Below are 458 nucleotides of genomic sequence, written 5' to 3'. Positions count from 1 at the left end.
CCCTGCCTGCAGGCAGGACCAGCCCCTGGACCACTTGTTCCCCCCAGCCCCTGGACAGGGCGTACGTGTGTAATACTCCACCAGCTCGTGCAAGCTGCTGAAGGTGACGCGGGGGGAGATGTAGTACCCCCCGTTGTCCATGTTGCGGATCTTGTAGTGCTTCACCGTCTCACCCTGGTTCTGGTCGAAGTCCCTCACCGACAGTGAGTAGGAGCCTGAGGAGGTGGGGGACCATGTGGGTGTGGGACCCCAACGCTCCTCCTGTGCTTCCCAGCACCTTTCCCAGTGTCCGCAGCAGGAGGTGCCGGCGGGACCCACGGGACCGTACCTTTGGAGGTCTCGCTCTCCCGGATGAGGAAGGAGCCGTGCGTGTTGCCCGACGCCAGGAGCTGCCGCTCCGCATCCTTGCGGCCGATGTTTTTGAAGAACCACCTGGGGACACGGGGCAGGGGTAGGGC

General features: G+C 64.2%; 1 protein-coding gene across 1 annotated transcript in view; it reads right to left on the bottom strand.

Moving 5' to 3' along the window:
- LCK (LCK proto-oncogene, Src family tyrosine kinase) overlaps positions 1–458 on the bottom strand; it is a gene marked incomplete at its 5' end in the record, with an annotated part of 4,778 nt that overhangs the window by 3,763 nt on the left and 557 nt on the right. The window contains 2 exons of the mRNA XM_009332220.1: positions 66–215; positions 329–432. Coding sequence (XP_009330495.1) covers positions 66–215; positions 329–432 — 254 coding nt within the window. The remainder of the gene's footprint in view (positions 1–65; positions 216–328; positions 433–458) is intronic.

This window comes from Pygoscelis adeliae, unplaced genomic scaffold, assembly GCF_000699105.1.
Source record: "Pygoscelis adeliae isolate BGI_AS28 unplaced genomic scaffold, ASM69910v1 Scaffold359, whole genome shotgun sequence".
NCBI classification, from domain to species: domain Eukaryota; kingdom Metazoa; phylum Chordata; class Aves; order Sphenisciformes; family Spheniscidae; genus Pygoscelis; species Pygoscelis adeliae.
Note: the sequence above shows the minus strand (reverse complement) of the source record. Positions and strands in the feature narration are given on the sequence as shown.